This window comes from Zootermopsis nevadensis, unplaced genomic scaffold (assembly GCF_977971745.1).
Source record: "Zootermopsis nevadensis isolate Lab colony 2312 unplaced genomic scaffold, Znev_1.0 Znev_ptg000031l, whole genome shotgun sequence".
NCBI lineage: Eukaryota > Metazoa > Arthropoda > Insecta > Blattodea > Termopsidae > Zootermopsis > Zootermopsis nevadensis.
In genome coordinates, this window is record NW_028259163.1 from 4,628,828 (window position 1) to 4,649,297 (window position 20,470).

A 20,470-nucleotide genomic window follows, 5' to 3' on the forward strand; every position below is an offset into this window, starting at 1 on the left:
TCAGCAGGAATTGTTAAAAGTGTCATTTGTTTTTTATTTGGATTGTTTTTATATATTTCTTGCATCTAAATATAAAATTTGAGTGAGATTTCGAAAGTTAAGAGCTCCGATATACAACCTAGGTACACTTATGTTTAAAATCCCTGCGTTAAAAAATTCCGAAATTTTTACAACTGCATTTGTTAAGAAATATAAAAATGAACTTCAGGGTAAAATGTTATTGTAAACTGTTAAGTTCCTCATATGAACAGAATTATTTTATTATATTTTATTTTATTCCTGGAAATTTACCGACGTTTCAGAAATGCTTACTGCTTCCATCATCAGGACGATATTAATTCGTCTACCTATCTCATCAAATGACCCTTTAATGACTCGCCTACCACACACCATTTTCTGATTCTTATAATCACGTTGTCATACGTAAAACGAAAAATTCTACTACAAATCTTCATGAAAGATTCCATATCACGACTATACATTAAGTCTTGTTGACAAAGCTATAAAATAAACAAGGACTTCAGAAAAATAAATCGTAGATGAACTGAAAGGAAAGTCGTGACCTAAATTAATTTAGTATTCCGCATTTCCACGTCACAAAGAAGAGGCCAGAAAAAGTTTGGTTAAAGGCGAAAGACTGATATTAATTATAAGATATAACAACGACTCAGTGAGTTGAGTACAAAAATTCCACACGCGAGGGCGACTCCATTTGAAAGAGAAACGTAAAACAAAAAACGATCGTAAGGCGAAGCAGGGAAGGAAGAGACACACATTCCATTCTAACACAGTGCCAACAGGTAGTGAAAGAGAGACAGAGATAAAGCACATAACAAAAGACAACTCACACAGGTAAAGGAGAATTAGGTCAGTAGGTATAAAGTCTTAGGGCCTCGACGTTTTACAGGTATTTCTCATTGGTGTTTCAAAGCTGCTGTGTCTGCTAGTAAGTGTATACTCCATCCGTCCTTCCTTCCTACCAGCAAACAAGAATCATAACTTCGACCTTGGCACAGAGAAGTGGGAGCTAGTCACAGAAACGCGTCTGTGCTTTCTACAAGGAAAATTTAGACCACGTATGGATTTAGTGACAGTGCATCAACAGATGAACTTCAGTTGCAAAACTGATATTAAACAGCGCGGTAGTGTCTAGTGGCGTAGAAATATTTACGACAAAAAAAATACTTCTCTCAAAACATGGCTACCGTCTTCAAGAGCCGATAAAAGTTTTGTCGCGGGGATGAACTAGAATTTAAAAATGACTGACATTTTATATCGTGAATTTAAGACATTTATTTGAGATGATATTAAGTCGTGAAGAAATATTTTGAGTCGCACGTGTGTTAAATGATACGTAATTCAAAATAACATTAGTTTTTATATCATAAAACAAGCGAGTGTTGCATATATAAACAGTGCATCACCTGATATTTGGTGTTACGATGTACTAATATTAATATCGTCTAGTTTACGTAAAAGTGAATTCATCGATTAAAACCATGACATTCAAGGTAAGATAAAATTTTCAAAGTTCAAATAAATTTCCTTTTGGGCTTAAATACTAAGTCTTTAAGGAGTATGGGGGGAAATGGAGTAAAACAGGTTGTATTATGAAACACAACACTAGGTAACTTTATTGTTAGTCGCTAGTTAATTATACAAATTATAAAACAACAAAGGAAAAAAACCTTTCACGGGCTCACCGAGTTCAATCTCTTCAAGAGATTTCTAAACAAAAATTCTGTGCTCATCTCTTATTTTATATTAAGACTACATTGTGACATCTTGGATTTCTGCCCTAACTTAGCAGGCGAAAAATTTAAATTATAAAGGAAGACGATGTTTCAACTGCAAAGGCTATTGGGAATGAGAGATGACCATGAATGGTTAATGGATAAATTACTTAACGCTGTTTAAGGAAATAATCAGAGTTAGAACTATTCAAAGCAAACAAATACACGATACGAATTAAATGCACAATTACTGATTATTAAAGAAGTTGATGCATATAAATATCAACAAACTTTAAAATGTGAAGTTAAAATAGATTTTTTAAAAAAAATACTCAGTCTGTACTCGATTAGATGACGGCTAGATGGGCTGGACTTGTAGCATGTATTATGAAAATGAGAATTATGTAAAATATTTTTGTCGGAGAACGCCAAAAGATGAGGGGAAATGTGAAATTAAACGGACATAAATGATTTTATGCCTCAAAATGGAATCCAGTGAATGGTAACTAAAATTACAAATTCTCTGCCCAGTTAATATTCTAACAGACAAGCCCCAATAACAGACACGTAACATGAATTTTCTGTTAAACAAATCTCAATGAAATACTTCGTTGAGACTATTCAAAAACGAACAAGTATAAGACTGACCGGTTCATATATATATATATATATATATATATATATATATATAAAATTTCACGCCCTGATGATGGAGGCAGCAAGGACATCTGAAGCTTCGATAAACTTCTACCAGACTACACGACGCTACATCCCAGATGGCAGCCATCTTGGAAATGCATTGTTTGCAATTTTGCATAGTTGCTTGATCTTGATTTTTAATTGTTCTACATATAAATAAGCTCTTTTAAAAAAGAATATAATACTCCATGTAATCACTAATTATTTTTACTTGTATATAATTAATCACAGTACATTTACTGATATAATTATAAGCAAACGTCAATCTAAAATATCCTCAAGAATTATTTTTCGTACGTTAAGAAATAAAAATTAATAACATATTTAATTGAGGTTATATTTAAGAAACATAAATATCGTTATTTGCTAGACCTATTAATGAAAGTTACTCATACAAACATATATCTCAGTTATACAAAATTATTGTTCATGTTAATCTCCAGATAGAAGCATTTTAAGAAAAGTAGGTGTTATTACTTTTTTCAAATATATTCTTGGGTTCATTTTTTTGGGGGGGCTTAAAGTTACTACAAGTTTTGTACAAATGAACTTGTTTTAAGTATCCTTAGAGAAAAAATAGCGAGATAATTTGCTATAAATAAGAGTAAGTCAAATTATTAAGTGGTAATTTAATTTATTCAATGTACAATCGCCATTAAAATGACCATAACTTGGAAGTGGTCTTAAAAATCAACCAACTTTACAAAATTTAAACCAAATTTTACCTTTGAATGTGCAGTATAATCCATTCTATTTCTTAAACGTCGACAAAACCACTCACAGAATAACTTAGACACAAAAGTATTATAGTTTAAATTATTTATACAGTTACAATGTTTCTTTTCTTAAGTACGTATTGTCTTTTGTGACAATATTATTTCTTTCAGCTCTCGTAATTGAAGAATAAAGAGTATATAAGACAAAAACATTGCAAACTCAATTATTAATCTACATTACATCACTCTGTTTTTCTTATTAAACAATTACCACGCTAGAACGCTCCAATACACATTATGAAAGAGGAGGAAAAATAAAATTCACTTTCAACAAAACAACTGTAACAAAAGAAGTTAGAAAAACATCGTTTACTAACAACTTAATGCATGGTCACTCAACTATGAGCAAATGTTTACTAATTTCACACTTAATAAAGCCCACATCCTCAGTTCCAGACACGCGTACGTCCGTCCACTTTATTTTACATTGTAAAATAATTACATTAAATCCTGTGTGCATCTTCGTACACAAATTCTTTACAAGCGTAACACTCTCAAATTTTACGCGGTCCGGCTTATTTCTAGAATCACAAATTACAGAATTTTAATACGTTCTTTAAATATAAAATATATATATATATATATATATCAAATACCTGTGTGCTGCTGTTTTATATTTTAATTAAATAAACTGAAAATAAGATAGTGTAATTGCGTCATATTGTGAATATTCTAACAATTATTTATTTTAATCCGTCTTATCACAATATTTAAAATTTCTTATAATTAAGATAATAAAATATCATTGATGTTCCATATCGATTGATCGATTTACATTTTGGAACTTCTTTTACACAACATGTTTCAGTTTTTATAAAACCATCATCAGGTGTAAATTATTTACGAACTTAAAACTCAAATATGATTCCATTTGGTGATGTTTCATGCCATTTGTTTTTTTCAATTTTGGGCGAGGTGTTGTCTTTTCTTAAATTTTTTATCAGATGTACATATCGGTCATAGATGTAGGAGTGATTGTTCCGATATGTCCAGAAGTACTACTGTCATCGTATAGGTGTGGTGCCCAAAATTGAAAAACAAATGGCATGAAACATCACCAAATGGAATCATATTTGAGTTTTAAGTTCGTAAATATTTTACACCTGATGATGGTTTTATAAAAACTGAAACATGTTGTGTAAAAGAAGTTCCAAAATGTAAATCGATCAATCGATATGGAACATCAATGATATTTTATTATCTTAATTATAAGAAATTTTAAAAATTGTGATAAGACGGATTAAAATAAATAATTGTTAAACTGAAAATAATTAAATTCATTTCAAATTGGTGCCTGCTTGTGGAAAATAGATGAATGAAAAAAATATATCTAAAGTTTTAGCTTGGAATTAGTAAACGTATGTTATTATTTTCTCCACACTTGTCATAACCCTAGGTAAAATGAGCTCATCTATAAGCGAAGTTGAGTAGACATTTCGTTTGAAACGCCTGTCTCTCGGACTTCAAGCTCCTTTGAAATTTTTATTGAAATAACTTCTGATTCTGAAGTTATCATGATGAATATTAATATTACAAGCAAAAATCTATGTCATAACTCTGGATAATACTGGCTTCGTCTCACGAGACCTGACTTCGATTCTAGGATCGTATTCGCAATAATAAAAGTGGAAATGAAATTCATTTTTACCACAACAATAATTTCACCAATGTTCCATATCCATCTGCTAATGGGATAAACGATAGGTCAACACAACCAAAACGTCATTAAAACCTGATTTTACATTTCAATTAGAATTTGATTGGCATATTACGGCTTAATTTACATTAAATTTAACACTTTTAAGCCTGAAATATTATAAATTATGTATAAAACCTCAGTTTTTACTACAAATAATAATAAAAAAAAGGTTTCACCATTACAGAAAATAATCTCTTAATTCTGTTTAAGGATATAATCGCTGTTTATTGTTAGAATATTACAAAATAAATAAATAGATTAAGCAGGTAACTTGTAAAGTTACTAATTATGGAACCAAATGGGGCATATAAAATGTTACTGACAGTACTATCGATTTCTCGTTTCCAGTTGTAGTCGTCATCATAATAATCATCATTATATTCCATAACAAACATTGGGCAGCAAATCTCATTCATTGCGGGCGACTAGTAGATATTTCCATCCATCGTTTCTTTAGTCAACCCATGTCACGTTTTCCTCCTACCACGTAACATTTTGATTGCCATGGTAAGTGTTTAGGTGACATTTGTTTCACATTTTCGAATAATTTTCTTTGGTACTGTTTACTATATTTTATCATTATTTTATAATTTACGACCGCATTCCTTTACATCTTATTCTGTTATCTGTAGCCATATATTTTAAATTATTTAATTAAACGTGATCTGAAATTGATCTACTGTCACATATATGATACTGACATTCATTGATTCTTATGTGATAACTCTGTTTCAACTACAAATATTAATTATCCTGGAAAATTCTGCTCCTAATATAATAGCCAATGTCCGTCACGCGCGCCGTTCGTGAAATGCGGAAAATATCCAAATTAACTGTTGAAGGTGGCGACTCTGGTAGCAAGAAATGCAAACGAGGCTATGATGGCACCTATGGAGGGGTCTGGCCGAGTCTATATTTCGCTGGATTCTGTTACTTTTATGTTTGTAAATTTTGCAGGAAATTTCAGTAGCCGTGAAGATATTTTAATAAGCCTATACACATAAAACTTAGGGGAAAACGGGTTAATGACCTATTTTATTAAACTATTTCCCTGTAAATCTACCAAAAATGTTTGTACAACAAACAACTAGAATGGATCTGAACTAGACAATACATCGAGATTACGAAGTTCTGGGATTACTGCTACATCATAAATTTTCCATATTTTTACAAGTTCTACCTAAATTCTTTTTGTAATTATTTACGAATTTTAGATTCGACTGTCTCTAAATTGATTAGTGGATGTACAGTTTCAATAGTTATTCTGAAGTCAATGTAACATCTTAGTTAATTGGTGTATATTTTAAAGACCACTAAGGTTTCTGACATGTCACTATGTGTGCATAATAACATATTCATCTTCTTGAACTAACTGTATCTTAGGCCTATAGGTCCTATTCCATCAAGTCCACATCTCTTTTTGAATCAACCTGTATTTTTCCAATGGATTTACAGTGCTGACGTCATAAAAATCTATTATTCCTCATTCTTTCTACAGACATTTTTCCCATTATTTTTATAATAACGTATGTTTCCGACTACGTTTTGAACTTGTAAACTCTCTATACTATTTAACTTCCAATATTTCCCTTATAAATTTATTTTTCCTCGGTCCAATTTTCCACATCCCAGCGGGGTTTTTTAAAATTTCGTATGTGCTGATTCCAAAAGTTGCCCTTCTCTCAGTTTCTTCGTGATGTAAGACTTTTGAATATTTCTCAGAAAACTATCGAATAAAGATTGGTCTATTTTATGTACATCCATCAGCTGCAAAGACAATAAAATATCTGATTTTTTTTACACATCCAATTGGCATTGGGATCCTCAGAGTTAATTTTAATTACATGCAAGGTAGAAGAACAGGATACAAGGTCTGCAAATCCCCAGTGTGAACGTAAGAGCGTTGTTCTGTTCAGCTAATAAGTTAAGACACAAGCTTTTTATCCTTTTCAGACTTCAAACACAGAACCTCTTCAGATCTCATTGTTTATCCACGGCAACTAACACACTGCCCCTAATACACGCCTCTGCTACTCACATAAACCCGTGGGAACTCCCTTATAACGTTAGTATACATTCTCGTCATATAACTGACGCAATATCGCCTTAATTTATTTCTTTTAAGGTGAGTGGTCGACAAATATAATTATGGTAGTAGGGCAGGTGAATTATCCTTATTATAAAACCGGTCATAGCATCTGATATCAAATGTTACAAGGTAATGTTTTATCAGCACATTGAAAATAACGTTAAAATGTGTCTCGGAACAGTCGGTAGATTTTAAAATGTAGATGTGATTTTGGTAACCTGTAGTTATCCAGAAATTATCCGGTTACAATCATAGATAACAAGTCTGAACAGTTCAGTCAGCGAGTGTGAATGGATAAACGATACGTATTAACATTACGGTGTAAAAAAATAATGTGCGCGCGCATACACGCCGGTTGACTCGTCATCCGAATGCGAAATGGCTCATCCGAAATCTCCCGAAGAAAACCGAATGCATGATACCGCAAACGTCCACACAGCCAGCGAAACTAGAATTTCGCCAATGCGTTGTTGAGTTGTTTGAGAATGTTTTGTTTTTGTTTTTTTGCCTGAGAAAGGAACCACCTAGTAGCATAAAAAGAGAAACAAAGTTATTTTCTTTCTTAGGTTGTTCTTATTCCTTCAAACTTCGGCAAACAGAACAACATCTTTTATAAAATCATTATCTACGACAGTAATAGCTCAGCTGTTTTATATTTCGCGGTCTGAGGCATTGGACTTTATCTTTCGCACACTAATCCTGGGTTCTAAACCCGCTAACGGCATCGATGTTTCTCTACATCTTTCCGGTTTGTAATGTAGATGCCTTAAGACATGCTGGAAACATGCCAAAAGTTTAAAACACTTCATGTTCTCATGAGTGATTTGGTGAAGGTTGTTAAGGAATGCAGAGACAACGAGTAATTACGTAAAACGTTGAAGTGCAAGGTTTCGATAAAAGTGTACCAATTTTATGCAGGTAACAGATGCAAGAAGACCTACAGAAACAAATACCGGTTTTTTCTTGAAGAGGCTAGTTTTTGTGCAGTTTAGACACAGTCAATAAATTTATAATGACTTTGCTCATATACAGTTAAAATATCTTCTCTTTCTATAGGCTGATCAACATATTAAGAACAAACACTTTTCAGCGCTCTGTTGGCAAAACTGTCATTAAAACGAAACCACTAAGTAGTCGCCCAGAATTTGGTCTTAAGGTAAAATGAGCATTTAGAACACATGACCTTGAGTTCATTGTAGTTAAAAAAAAGTCAAAGATTACACAGATGAAGGTCGTGTCTAATTCTACAGCGATTTACGTGTAAAATCGTGTAAAATTACAGTGGATACAAACATTTTGAAGGAACATAACCTCAATCTTATCAGTATTAAACCTATTTTTCTTTTCTCCGTCTTTTATACTTCGACATCTTAATTTCTTTCTTGTTATTTTTACATCCCGTTCAGTTTGTATTATTTTCATTAACCTCCTTTGTCGTTTCTGCAGGATTTGAATTGATATAACTGGTTTAGGATAGGAACTGGTTTCAGGTTCTACTGAACACGATAATAAATCTTTGGGTTCACTAAAACTCTCTAAATTTGACAGTGACGAGCCTTGCCAGTCTACTAAAACTGGAGAAATGTTAGTTAGAAATTTTTTTATTTCTGTACGTGTAGAAGTATTCGTATTAAGTCCACAAACCAAATTTTCTCAAATGAGATGAAGATAGGAAAAAGTAAACAGGCTTTAGTCCTGGATGTTTAATTATCTTCATTCAATAAAGTAACTCTTTAAAGTGCTTTCTTTATTTATGATAAAATCATAATGAAGAAATACTCAATTCCAAGAATCAGAGACATTAAAAAGACAAAGGTTCGCTAGTCACGAAAATGTCTGCCCTATTTTTAATCTCCAAGTTTATCTCAGCGAGTGGTCCACTTCAGATGCTCACAGTGTGACGAAGGATAAAATCAGTTATCACGTAATGGAAATTGTGAAAGTGTGTCGCGCTATTTAAATAAACACACGTCTTATTTAAGTATAAATGAACACTATTTTTAATTCTTGATAACCGAGTAGAAAAATTATCAATTTATTTAAATCAAAACAGTCAAAATACTTATTACTCTATCGACAACAAACGTAAATTAAAACAAATATATCGTATACATAACGTCTTTCATAAAATAATTTTATAAATTATCATACATATTATTCGATTTACTTATTGTCATAAGACAAATTCATTATTTTTATTATATATAAAATGCAATTAGAAGGTTCCCAGGCAATGCCTGCTTGTCCTTCTGATAAGGATATAGTAAGAATAAAGAAGTCAGGATGATAAATTTTTATAAGAGATGATGGAATTTTAATCTTTCTGGTCGTAGTTTATACATTTAATTTTTCGTACCACAATGTACCCCGATTTGTTTTTGTAATTATAACCTACAGATATCGGCGTTACGCGCGACTGCCATCTTTCTATGTACAGTTACTGAGTAAAAAATTGACAACATTATCCCCACTGTCATCTGTAATTCACTTCATTAATCAAAATGAAATTTCAAGTACTGGACGATTATTTATTATAAAGTAATTAAGTTCTTTTAAATGAAGACCAATTGTTACGGAAAGAGAACATATTAATATGTCCTTATTCTTATATACCCACCCACTTTCTATTTTAAACAGTAAAGATGCTGTATCATGGCAGATAACGACTGACCAAATGCGAAGTATGACTAAACAAATTTTACCAGCTAAAGCAAACATGCTAATATTTCTCCCACTTTGTGTACGCTCATTCGTACTTCGCTATTCAAAAGTGAGTGCAGGATTCTGACAATTGGGGACAAATAGGAGACGAGCGATAGATCGATATCACATAAAAATAATTAGTACGACACGACTGCATAATTACAGGCTGAAGATGACGATGAACCGAGGTAAAATATAGAAAGAGGAAAAGGTCGAAATATATAAAAGAGATATTAAAACATTGAAAATGAAGTTTTTTTATTGCTGATTTTACAGGCTTACTAACTGTCTGACAAAAATATTGTATCGATAACACTGTAAAGTATATCAAAGATCGGTTTATTTGTATGATTGCGTTGTAGCGAATACTATTGACTCGAGAGAATGTTTATGCATATCACAAAACAGGCCTCCAAGTAAATTTTCCTATAATACTGGGGTTCGATTCCCGGCGGTGCCCGAATTTATAACTTGTGTTGGGCAAGGCCGTGGTCTAGGCAACACGGAGTTTTCCTCCGGGGCTTCCCCGGTTTCTCCGTGGCATCCCAACAATTACTCCATTCACACACAGAAGAAGGCAATGGCAAACCACTTCTGGATCATCTGCCAAGAACGTATATGAACAGGTCCCAGTCCGAGAAAAGGATGGAAGGATCCTGTTCATATGGACCTGTCGTCAGACAGAACACTAAATAATAATAAGATGAGGTGGTCTAGCGGTTAGAACGCTGGGGTCTCGGTTTCGATTCCCGGCGGTGCCCGAATTTATAACTTGTGTCTAGGTCTAGGCAACACGGAGTTTTCCTCCGGGGGCTTCCCCGGTTTCTCCGTGGCATCCCAACAATTACTCCATTCACACACAGAAGAAGGCAATGGCAAACCACTTCTGGATCATCTGCCAAGAACGTATATGAACAGGTCCCAGTCCGAGAAAAGGATGGAAGGATCCTGTTCATATGGACCTGTCGTCAGACAGAACACTAATAATAATAAGATGAGGTGGTCTAGCGGTTAGAACGCTGGCCTTGTAATCCTGGGGTCTCGGATTCGATTCCCGCTGGTGCCCGAATTTATAACTTGTGTTGGGCAAGGCCGTGGTCTAGGCAACACGGAGTTTTCCTCCGTGGCATCCCAACAATTACTCCATTCACACACAGAAGAAGGCAATGGCAAACCACTTCTGGATCATCTGCCAAGAACGTATATGAACAGGTCCCAGTCCGAGAAAAGGATGGAAGGATCCTGTTCATATGGACCTGTCGTCAGACAGAACACTAAATAATAATAAGATGAGGTGGTCTAGCGGTTAGAACGCTGGGGTCTCGGTTTCGATTCCCGGCGGTGCCCGAATTTATAACTTGTGTCTAGGTCTAGGCAACACGGAGTTTTCCTCCGTGGCATCCCAACAATTACTCCATTCACACACAGAAGAAGGCAATGGCAAACCACTTCTGGATCATCTGCCAAGAACGTATATGAACAGGTCCCAGTCCGAGAAAAGGATGGAAGGATCCTGTTGATATGGACCTGTCCTCAGACAGAACACTAAATAATAATAAGATGAGGTGGTCTAGCGGTTAGAACGCTGGCCTTGTAATCCTGGGGTCTCGGGTTCGAGTCCCGGCGGTGCCCGAATTTATAACTTGTGTTGGGCAAGGCCGTGGTCTAGGCAACACGGAGTTTTCCTCCGTGGCATCCCAACAATTACTCCATTCACACACAGAAGAAGGCAATGGCAAACCACTTCTGGATCATCTGCCAAGAACGTATATGAACAGGTCCCAGTCCGAGAAAAGGATGGAAGGACCCTGTTCATATGGACCTGTCGTCAGACAGAACACTAAATAATAATAAGATGAGGTGGTCTAGCGGTTAGAACGCTGGGGTCTCGGTTTCGATTCCCGGCGGTGCCCGAATTTATAACTTGTGTCTAGGTCTAGGCAACACGGAGTTTTCCTCCGTGGCATCCCAACAATTACTCCATTCACACACAGAAGAAGGCAATGGCAAACCACTTCTGGATCATCTGCCAAGAACGTATATGAACAGGTCCCAGTCCGAGAAAAGGATGGAAGGATCCTGTTGATATGGACCTGTCCTCAGACAGAACACTAAATAATAATAAGATGAGGTGGTCTAGCGGTTAGAACGCTGGCCTTGTAATCCTGGGGTCTCGGGTTCGAGTCCCGGCGGTGCCCGAATTTATAACTTGTGTTGGGCAAGGCCGTGGTCTAGGCAACACGGAGTTTTCCTCCGTGGCATCCCAACAATTACTCCATTCACACACAGAAGAAGGCAATGGCAAACCACTTCTGGATCATCTGCCAAGAACGTATATGAACAGGTCCCAGTCCGAGAAAAGGATGGAAGGATCCTGTTGATATGGACCTGTCCTCAGACAGAACACTAAATAATAATAAGATGAGGTGGTCTAGCGGTTAGAACGCTGGCCTTGTAATCCTGGGGTCTCGGGTTCGAGTCCCGGCGGTGCCCGAATTTATAACTTGTGTTGGGCAAGGCCGTGGTCTAGGCAACACGGAGTTTTCCTCCGTGGCATCCCAACAATTACTCCATTCACACACAGAAGAAGGCAATGGCAAACCACTTCTGGATCATCTGCCAAGAACGTATATGAACAGGTCCCAGTCCGAGAAAAGGATGGAAGGACCCTGTTCATATGGACCTGTCGTCAGACAGAACACTAAATAATAATAAGATGAGGTGGTCTAGCGGTTAGAACGCTGGGGTCTCGGTTTCGATTCCCGGCGGTGCCCGAATTTATAACTTGTGTCTAGGTCTAGGCAACACGGAGTTTTCCTCCGTGGCATCCCAACAATTACTCCATTCACACACAGAAGAAGGCAATGGCAAACCACTTCTGGATCATCTGCCAAGAACGTATATGAACAGGTCCCAGTCCGAGAAAAGGATGGAAGGATCCTGTTGATATGGACCTGTCCTCAGACAGAACACTAAATAATAATAAGATGAGGTGGTCTAGCGGTTAGAACGCTGGCCTTGTAATCCTGGGGTCTCGGGTTCGAGTCCCGGCGGTGCCCGAATTTATAACTTGTGTTGGGCAAGGCCGTGGTCTAGGCAACACGGAGTTTTCCTCCGTGGCATCCCAACAATTACTCCATTCACACACAGAAGAAGGCAATGGCAAACCACTTCTGGATCATCTGCCAAGAACGTATATGAACAGGTCCCAGTCCGAGAAAAGGATGGAAGGACCCTGTTCATATGGACCTGTCGTCAGACAGAACACTAAATAATAATAAGATGAGGTGGTCTAGCGGTTAGAACGCTGGGGTCTCGGTTTCGATTCCCGGCGGTGCCCGAATTTATAACTTGTGTCTAGGTCTAGGCAACACGGAGTTTTCCTCCGTGGCATCCCAACAATTACTCCATTCACACACAGAAGAAGGCAATGGCAAACCACTTCTGGATCATCTGCCAAGAACGTATATGAACAGGTCCCAGTCCGAGAAAAGGATGGAAGGATCCTGTTGATATGGACCTGTCCTCAGACAGAACACTAAATAATAATAAGATGAGGTGGTCTAGCGGTTAGAACGCTGGCCTTGTAATCCTGGGGTCTCGGGTTCGAGTCCCGGCGGTGCCCGAATTTATAACTTGTGTTGGGCAAGGCCGTGGTCTAGGCAACACGGAGTTTTCCTCCGTGGCATCCCAACAATTACTCCATTCACACACAGAAGAAGGCAATGGCAAACCACTTCTGGATCATCTGCCAAGAACGTATATGAACAGGTCCCAGTCCGAGAAAAGGATGGAAGGATCCTGTTCATATGGACCTGTCGTCAGACAGAACACTAAATAAAAAAAATAAATAAAAAGACAAATGCATTTCAAATCCCACTGCATTCATAATTCGTTCTTCCAATACGCGGTAAATAACTTACATATTTAAGAAAAGGATTTTAAATAAAGTAAGAAATAAACTATTTATTGCGAGTGGTTAAGCAAATATGTAGAGTAATCCAGAAACAAGACTGTAAATAAATTTTAAGGTGTTATGACGTTGATGTCTTGTACTCGGGGTTATTAAATTCATGGACTTTATGCATCGTCCAGTAGCTGAGCTTAGCTCTTTATAGTGGACCCAATTGGGTAGGTGATTCTGACCCTCTTAGCTGAGGACGGAAATAGATCCAGTTTTTGAATACCAGACGATGGATACAGCCTAAGAATTTAGTAATCCCGAAGTATATAAATATAATTAATGTTGTAAAATATGGTCAGTTCTATTTGTGTTCGAAGAATTACAAATTATCCTTTTCTTTATATGGGTTTTTCTGTTTCAATGCAATTACTTCATAAAAAATAACCAAATTTTAAAATATCTTACGTTATCTGTAACTACATGTGTTTAAATCTCTGAACACCTTTTTCAGGGACATTTTAATTTATTTTCTGCGTGAGTCGTATGGTTATATTATACTGTTCTGGCTATTATTCGTACCGAGTTTAATCTCTTCAAAACAAATTTAAAATATTCGGTAATTAGACTGACATAAAAACATATACTCGTTAACATAACAGACAGGTACTTAAAATAAAAAAGATTGTAGATCAGTAGCAAAGGCTACCAGGAACTGGTATGTCCGTTGTTAATCATCAGTAATGCAAATGCGGTTCGACCTTATTAGGGCTGAAAATGCAGAATAATCTATGGCCGCTTTTTCTGACTGTAGTAAATGTTTGAATATTTCGTGACCAAGTCCAGTCTCTTAACTGCCACGAACGTGAATTTACGTTGAAGATGTTGCTCTTCAGTGTCGTTACTTTATGCATAGTTATAGGCAGGTACCAAAGTTCCGGAGATAACCGTCTCAATCTTCAGGGCTGCAGATGAAGACAGTATGTTCCTCCGAAACGTCAGTTTGCATCTTTAACTCTACACGAAGTCACAAGATAAAAAAACAAACTTTGAAGCTTATTCTTGTATAAATGAGGTTTTAAAACGGTATTTTATTTAGCCCAGACAGTATAGTGACTGGATGACCGGGGTTCGATCCCCGACGGGGGCAGAGGATTTTTCCTTTAGCCTCTGCATCAAGACCGGCTTAGGACCCACCCAGCCTCCTATCCAATGGGTACCGGGATCCTTTCCCGGTGGTAAAGCACGGCCCGGGCTGATGCTGACCACTCACCCCCATCTAGTGCCGAAGTCAAGAATTAGTAGGAGCTATACCTCCTCTCCCCCCAAAAGCCTACATGGCGTATAGTGGGACAGCTTTACTTTACTTAAATTTAACGACACTCTTATAGCCGGAACTAGAAAGCATTCAATAACAAGTTTATTACTATTCATGAACTGGAAAGCTTATGATAGGAAGCGGTCGTGGTCTAATTTAAGTGACTTTTCCAACAATCTCTCGTTATATGCGGTCTCTGTGGCCGATACCTGAACCCGTGACGTCAGAAATACGAAACAACTGAAGGGAGAAAATAATTAAGACATTTTTTTTTACGTATGGAAACTAGAAATCTTATAAAGGTTGACTGTAATTGGCCTAGATTAGCACTGAATACCACCAGAATACGCACGTTGTCATTAAATCGACTTCCCGCAACGGATTGTTAACTGATACATAATTCTACGATGATGTCCCCTTAAGGCGTTATCAAGGCATTTAACATTAACGGCGGTTAATTGATGGGTATTTTGACAAAAGCAATTTGAAAATAGAGAAAATTAAGTTGCCTCCATGTCTCAGCGACATCGAAGCATGTGTTAATTAACTAACCACTTAAATCCATAATCCAGTTAGTAGTCATAAACTATAAAACCTGAATTACTCGCGTAATAATTAATCAGGGAGGTAATTATTAACATTCGACAAGGACTTCGAATTTTAGTAAATAATTGGTTCTATAAAAAACAAAAAATATCCCCTTTCCCTTCAATACAGAATTCATACGTCAGGGAACATATTTAAATGTACCATAAATCATGTTATAGTCGAAATAGGTCGGCCGCATTTGTCACGCGGACTGCTGTTCGAAAAAGAGTACTCGATTCACTCTTACTCACGTTAAGTAGTTTAAGCTAAGTGTGATTCGTTGTAGCTTACCGTATCTTTACAAAAAAAAAAAAACCATGAGACCTAAACGGGCTTTACGTGGACGTAGAAATCCTCGAAGGATTTTAATGTGGCACACAATCGATCGGTTGCTTTAAGCTCCTAGTGTTTTACGATGCTTTAAGAGTAACCCTGATACATTATATTGTACACACAAAAACTCGGAAAACTTACATTAATTAAAGCCATAAAATAAACGTAGCATTTCCTCGGAATTGGAAATCAATTTAAATTTTTTTCGATATTTCTATATAATGCTAGATGTAGAGAATTTATAAACAATCTGCTTTAAATTTGTTATACCGTATTTAATTAGTACCTGTTTTATTTTAATGTAAAACTTATACATATATATTATTCTTAAACACAAAATAACATTAAATGTTGACAATGGATAATTCAGATTATTTCCTATTAAAGATAAACATACGTTTCTAATTATAAGATAATGATTATGATCAATTAAACTTTTTTAAAACAGATTACAAAAAAAAAGTCTAGTACAAATTAGATCTAATATTTGGGAGGTTTCTGAATACGTAGGTTTGACACGAATACAGATTTTGAATGAAGATACTCGGTGACTTAACTGTTGATACGAAACTGCTAAGACATTTTCTATTACGGCCCAAACACACTTTGTCACAACGACCTGTCCATTTTAAGGTATATCCGATTTTATAAATAATGTACATCAGTTCTGCTTTCTATTTAAAAGTGACATTTCTTTCAAAATTATATCAAGATAAATTTTATCACACAGAAAAAGGCGTGTATTTTTGTCACATGACCAAAATCCCACGATAAAAAAATATGACAGCTAATAAAATCAAAAACACTTTCACAATTGAGCTACGTAATTATTAAATTTTGAGAATGTTTGCTATCAATAATTTTATAACGTTGTACATAAATCTAACATATTTAAAAACCTTAATACTGAAGCAGACAATACTATAATTTTATTTGTTTCGTATGATTTTGAAACTGTTTCAAGGTGTTTTCAAACTAGGTTAGTACTCTTAATCAAATTTTATTAGGGTTATCTAATGAAGAGCAATTAGATTGGCATAGCATGTAGCACACATGGGTGAGAAGTATGTACATAATATTAGTTGGAAAACCTGAAGATTAAATAATTATTTGGCCTATCCGCGAACAGGATGATAATATTAATACTGATCTTAAAAAAATAGCCAATGAGCATTCAAGCAAAATAATATGGCTCAGACTATGTGCTGTTTCCAAGCTCTTCTGAGACAGGCTAATGAATATTTCAGTTCCATAAAAGACAGGTAATATCTTTACTCGGTGAGCAACTATTATCGTATGGAGAAGGAATGTGTTTTATAAACCGAGTGGCAAGCTCTGATAATATGGTGAGTTGTAGGCTTGTTTGTTTAATACATCAAAGGAAGATCATGTTTCGCTTCTGAATATGTAGACGTTAATAATGTATTTGTCTGCTTTTACGTACTCTGAAGTGAGTTCAGATAATCGCATTAGTTATAAAGCTTAACGTAGCACAAGAAATCTACTTAATGGGATTAAAAAAAACAATAAAATGTACCTTTGAAGCGAATGAGGATTTTCGATTAATAATTAATTTTTTATTAATTTATATAAAATGAACTGATTTTATTATCCTACTTCAATGAATATTCGATAAATTTTCCGGTTACATGCACTGTGTCCGAGAAGACTTTTCTACGTATTTTAACACGTCTGTAGAAATACAAGGAATGTTTATAAGCGGTGAAGCTTAATACCACTTTTATAACTTCCAGATCAGCATTTTATATAGACCAAAAATACATTTATTGAAAATTATTGAGAAATATTTAAAATATTTTCTTCACTGTCATATTTAGAACTCTTAATGGAGGTGGACTCATGCTTAATTGTCGTCAAAATGTAGATACAAATTTGAACAAAATATAATTTAAAATCACTATTTTTGTTAGGATTGTGGAGAACATTCTGCATCTCATCTCATCGTGCTGAGACTTAATTTAGGTTGGTATTTAATTTAAAATGAGCTGTTTACTGAGAGATGTAAGCATGTATAAAATTCAGGGAATTTTTTTCTGACTGTTGAAACATTTTTGAAGATCATAAATGTTGTTTAACTTTGATTTACGATGTCACAGGATTAATTTATTTTTGTGTTTTCGTAGATAGTAACTAATTCATTCTGATTATTAATATTAGCTAAAAACTTGTATCAAATGTAATTAATTCTATGGGGGCAAAATCCATTTTGAGAAGATAATAATTATCGTGATAAGGAAAAAAAAATGAAAATCTATTACAGTAGGGTACATACTGGTTATTCCCTTATTGCAATAAATATAAGGGTAGGTATGATTCTATGCACATTAACGTAACTTAAATTTCACTCGTCAGACCAACAGTTGATAACCAAGAATAATCAACCGTATAATTAGCAAGGCTTAAAAGTAAAAACGACTCACTTTCTATACAACTACTTACTTTCTGCTAATGAACTGATAGCAAGACATCGATTATCGCATCTTGATACTCTCGAAAAATAAGCCCTAAGGAAATGGAGCATCTTACAGACATTTCATGTGACCTGTAAAAATCTAAAGAAAGAAACTAACGTCACATAAATCTGAAAGTAGAAATTGCATACGAGACGTCAGTATTTGTTTCTGAATAAACAAACGAAAGTTTATGACTAGTATTTGTGGGTCAAATGACGTCAGGACTCGTGTAAACCAACTACAGAAATATTTTCTCCGTCTTGCAAATCAGATGTTCGGTAGATGTATCTTCGGTGAAGAATTTAACTTTTAGAAATTCTAGACTAACCTATCACAGTTCCAAGAGATACATTTTAATAATCTGAACTCTTACATACGTCAACATTGGTACTTAGTGAATCAGCGAATCTAGTGTAGATGTTTAAAATGACCACCGTCAGCTTTGTGGCACAGCTGACAGCGGACACCAAAGTCTGCGTATATATCATTTTGGGACATTTTATATTCATTAATTATTCCGACAAAAAAATGTGATTACGTTAAGAACAAAACACGTTTTTAAAATTCCAAAAATTTAAGATATACTTTTATGTTTAACGAATCAACTGAAGTGAATAAATATTAATGTAGGAGATCTTTATTATATTTTACTGAACACACAATTGTTTTTGAAGTTCATCGTTTTTGTATCATTCTCTACAAAATGCTTTCTTTCCATACATAAATCTATTTTTATGCACGATTAATGTTTAATCTGAAGCAATGTCTTCGCGCTTAATACTTTACTTTGAATCTGTCTTCAAGAGAGCTAGCTGCTAGACCATACATCGAGTCAAATGGTTCCAGTCAGCTCCTCCCCAATACATTTCTTTAAGATCCAACTTAATATTATCATCCCATCTACCCTTACATGTATGTCCGTGTCTTTTTGTCCTGTTATGTGTAGGTAGAGGCGTTGAATTGGGATGAAAAAATCCCAAACAAATGTTTAGAAATATTCGTAATTTCAGAAATTAATTCTAAACCGGAAGAGGCCAACCAAATAACACCAAACAATGCCTACAACTTGGTACAGACTGTACCATTTAAAACTAAACCTGTCTACAAAAACATTTGTAAACTTTGGTGACATCAACATGGAATTTCGAATATTATTTATTGCCAAGACTTTTTTCCATATTCTGTTCTTTAAAACCACGACGTTTCGGAGGCTCGTTCTGTCTTCGTCTGTCACTCGTCCAGTGACAGAGACTAGCTCTATCTAAGGGACCCAACAGAGTATGTACCTCTCACCTGAAGACGGAGACAGAACCAGCCTCCGAAACGTCGTGGTTTTAAAAAAAAACAGAAGATGTAAAAAAGTCCTGACAATGAAGAATTTTAAGTGTAAACTACCGTCGTCAAAACCCATTAGAATTGAATTTAGAATATATTTGGTATAAATTTTAAAAGGAACATGAAATAAATTCATGGCCTTAATTGTGCATTTTATATCTGTAGTATATTCGAAAAATTCTGACCAGTTCAGTAACATTAATGCTTCAAAAAAAAAAAACATTCAGTTAGCGAGGAGTTAACAATAATGATACCCAATTCTATACAACTTTATCCGCGGAATTATATTTTTCTCAAGTGTTTGAAAACATCTGCTTATGTTATAATGCAGGGGTGGCCAACCCGCGGCCCGCGGGCCGCATGTGGCCCGCCTTGAACATTTTTCCGGCCCGCGAGATTCATCACACTTTTACAAAATATATTTATTAGTATCATTATTATTATATTATCTATGTTTACATGTAAGAATAATAGTAAACACAATAATAATAACTCACTATGTTTCAATTTTTCACTCCAAAAAAATGTCTATAGTGTATCTAAATCTAATATGGGGATATATAATTTTATATGTGGCCCGCGGAGTTATGATGCATTTCCAAAGTGGCCCGAAAGATCATTTGGGTTGGCCACCCCTGGTATAATGAATACTGTGTGTGGGCGTATGAAATTCTTTGACTGAAATCTGCTCAGGAATTAACTCTCACTCTCTGGTTTTATTTAAACCAACTCCAGACTTTTACTATCTTTTTTTTTTTTGTAAGTAAAGTTAAGTGACATGAATAAATGTAACCGGAATTTAATTCTTCCATTACAGACTGC

At 35.3% G+C, this 20,470-nt stretch overlaps 1 protein-coding gene across 1 annotated transcript in view; it reads left to right on the plus strand.

The window, feature by feature from the left end:
• Positions 1–774: 774 nt before the first annotated feature.
• Positions 775–20,470, plus strand: part of LOC110834455 (uncharacterized) — a 31,641-nt gene continuing 11,945 nt past the window's right edge. Inside the window, exon 1 of the mRNA XM_022073624.2 lies at positions 775–1,511. Coding sequence (XP_021929316.2) covers positions 1,500–1,511 — 12 coding nt within the window. The 5' untranslated portion in view covers positions 775–1,499. The remainder of the gene's footprint in view (positions 1,512–20,470) is intronic.